Consider the following 2,279-nt stretch of genomic DNA (forward strand, 5'->3'; position numbering starts at 1 on the left):
AGCCAACCCGTGGAGTCAGTGCCACATTTTTTGTAAGGTACACATTTGGTTGGCATCTTCGTTCCTGCATCTCCTTGGAAACGAAACCAGCCCGCACTGAGGTCGTTGTCGCAAGATTCTTTTCCCGGGGGTGTGTCGTAGGTAGTTTTCCTTGTTCCACTGGTCAGAAGTGAGTAGCTTAAACATTCTAAATAGTTATATAAAAGAAAAAAACCAGCAAAACTAAAGCTCTTCATCGTCACAATTTATAACTTTTGTGCTGCCAAACTACTAACCCTCTGGCGTGCAAATGGTTTTTCCGTCGCCCTGGTAACCATCTTTACAAACACAGTTGTACGATCCAACCGTATTAAAACAGTTTGCCGATTCGTTGAGACAGTCGTGGATTCCATGAGTGCATTCGTCAATATCTGTAGCACAAATTTAATAGCAGTTGTAACGTAAACAATTAGTTCAAAATTCTGTTTCTTTCTGGAGGAGCTGGGATGGCGCAGTGGTGAGAGTGCTCGACTCCCAACGTTGTGGCCCAGGTTTGTTTCCCAGACCTGGTGTCACGTGTGGGTTGAGTTTGTTGTTGGTTTTCGTCCTAGCTACGCAAATCTTTCTCCGGGTCCTCTGGTTTTCCTCCCTCCACAAAAACAAACTTTTCAAAGAAGGGCTACCTCGTGGAATGTCCACTGCTAAATCCCATAACCATCTCATTATTATTATAATAATTTAAAAGAAAGGAACAAAACTGAACATTCCCTGCATTCATCCAGGGAGGAATTGAACGAGTGAGTGAGGAAAATAAATGATTGCATTTATAAGTGAATTAAAGAATGAATAATAATTTATTTCGATTTCACTTTGCAAGTTTATGCTTTACCTTCTGTTTTCATATCGCAGTGAACCAAAACGGCATATTTAAGTAGATTTTATTTAAACCAGTAGTTGCCGCTGACCGCTTGTTCTCCTTCACTGGCCTTAATTTCTTTACACGATTCAGCAGGAAGCTCGGGAATGGATCCCAGTGGAACTGAACAATGACAAGAATATGTTTACAGTAACTTTTCTGAAAGAAGAAACTGACAGTTGCGGGTGATTCACAGAACTTAAACGACGAAAAAAGTAAAGGATTTTGATAAGAAAATACAAACAAATAGACAAACAGATAAATAAATAAATGTAGAAGAAATTTTTAAATAACTAGATAATGATAATGAGTAAAACATTCCAGTTACACAAAACATACTTAAAAGATAACTTTTAGTATCGAGATCAACTTTCTGTTCAAGGGTACAAATAACAATAAAAAACATTGTCTAAAGCTTGCTTTCAGCTATAGCAGAAAGGTCAGCATCTCTCTCTCGAAATGTTTTACTTTCGCTCTTTCTCTTACTAATGACAAACCTCTGTTTCTAACTCTTCCATAATAATACCGATCAGAGTCAGGGACGAAGTCTTCAGGTCTGGATTCCTTGGTGCGGTTATTCATCTCACAGATGTTCTTGGAAACGACGAAGTTGAAGCTTTGACATCTTTTCTCGTCGTTACAGGCCTTAAAACACTCAAGTGTGTTAGAGGTCTCGACTATCTTGAAGATGTGTCGTTGAAGCATCATTCCATACACGGAAACTTGACGACTGCACTGCTGTGCGATTAGTCCGGAGAACATTTGGCACAGCATTAGCAGAACTGGAAAGCGACAAGTCAGAGCCATTCTTAAGTGAGCGATCGATATGTATTGAAAGGTCTCCGATTGAATTTTTCCCTAATATTTCTCCTTTACTTTCCCTTTATCTCCCTGTTATGAAGACCACTGTGCTTGGACCTGAAGGAAAATGAATCAACATTTTTAGCGGAAAAGCTGTTTAAAAATATCTTCAGAAGACATCTGGCGGGCAGCTATGAGTTCTCTCCCTCACTGTTCGTTTCCTGCTCATTGGCTTGTTATTTTCCTCTTCTTGATTAAAGGAATCAACTATTCATTTCATTTTGCTTTAAATCGGGGAAAAAATTGCTTGAATTAAAACATCGTTCTCATCATGATATTGTATTAGCATCCATCATCTACTTATTCACATGTTTTGTGAAAGTGAAATTTCGAGTCTTCGCAGGGCGGCTGAGGTAGTTAATTAGTCCTGGGCTCCTTAGACACGTCGATTTGTTGACACTTTTCTTGCAGACGCAGCTTAAGATTTTTAAACCTTTCTTAGTCTATCTCTACTGTAGTTGATAAAGTAAATTGATTATAAAGTTCTCCAGATTACTTTGTCATATACCTTTTTTTTTTTCAA

The 2,279-nt window shown here is 38.6% G+C and overlaps 1 protein-coding gene across 1 annotated transcript; it reads right to left on the minus strand.

Moving 5' to 3' along the window:
• Positions 1-240: 240 nt before the first annotated feature.
• Positions 241-1,940, minus strand: LOC149052704 (uncharacterized). Its single transcript, XM_089181510.1, has 4 exons — positions 1,393-1,940; positions 928-1,018; positions 519-628; positions 241-410 (listed from the first exon to the last, which is right to left on the minus strand). The coding sequence occupies exons 1-4, from the start codon at positions 1,700-1,702 to the stop codon at positions 271-273; spliced, it is 651 nt and encodes a 216-aa protein (XP_089037636.1). The 5' UTR covers positions 1,703-1,940; the 3' UTR covers positions 241-270.
• Positions 1,941-2,279: the final 339 nt, after the last annotated feature.

The sequence above is a fragment of the Pocillopora damicornis genome, chromosome 1 (genome assembly GCF_964200805.1).
Source record: "Pocillopora damicornis chromosome 1, jaPocDami1.2, whole genome shotgun sequence".
Classification (NCBI taxonomy): Eukaryota; Metazoa; Cnidaria; class Anthozoa; order Scleractinia; family Pocilloporidae; genus Pocillopora; species Pocillopora damicornis.

What these genes read in the sequence shown, in the direction of transcription:
- LOC149052704 (XM_089181510.1), bottom strand. Translation starts at nt 1,702, where the DNA reads ATGGCTCTGACTTGTCGCTTTCCAGTTCTGCTAATGCTGTGCCAAATG. An exon ending in TGGAAGAGTTAGAAACAGAG is followed by an intron (nt 1,019 to 1,392) that starts GTTTGTCATTAG and finishes GTCATTGTTCAG; the next exon opens with TTCCACTGGGATCCATTCCC. An exon ending in GCGGTCAGCGGCAACTACTG is followed by an intron (nt 629 to 927) that starts GTTTAAATAAAA and finishes GTTTTTGTGGAG; the next exon opens with GGAGGAAAACCAGAGGACCC.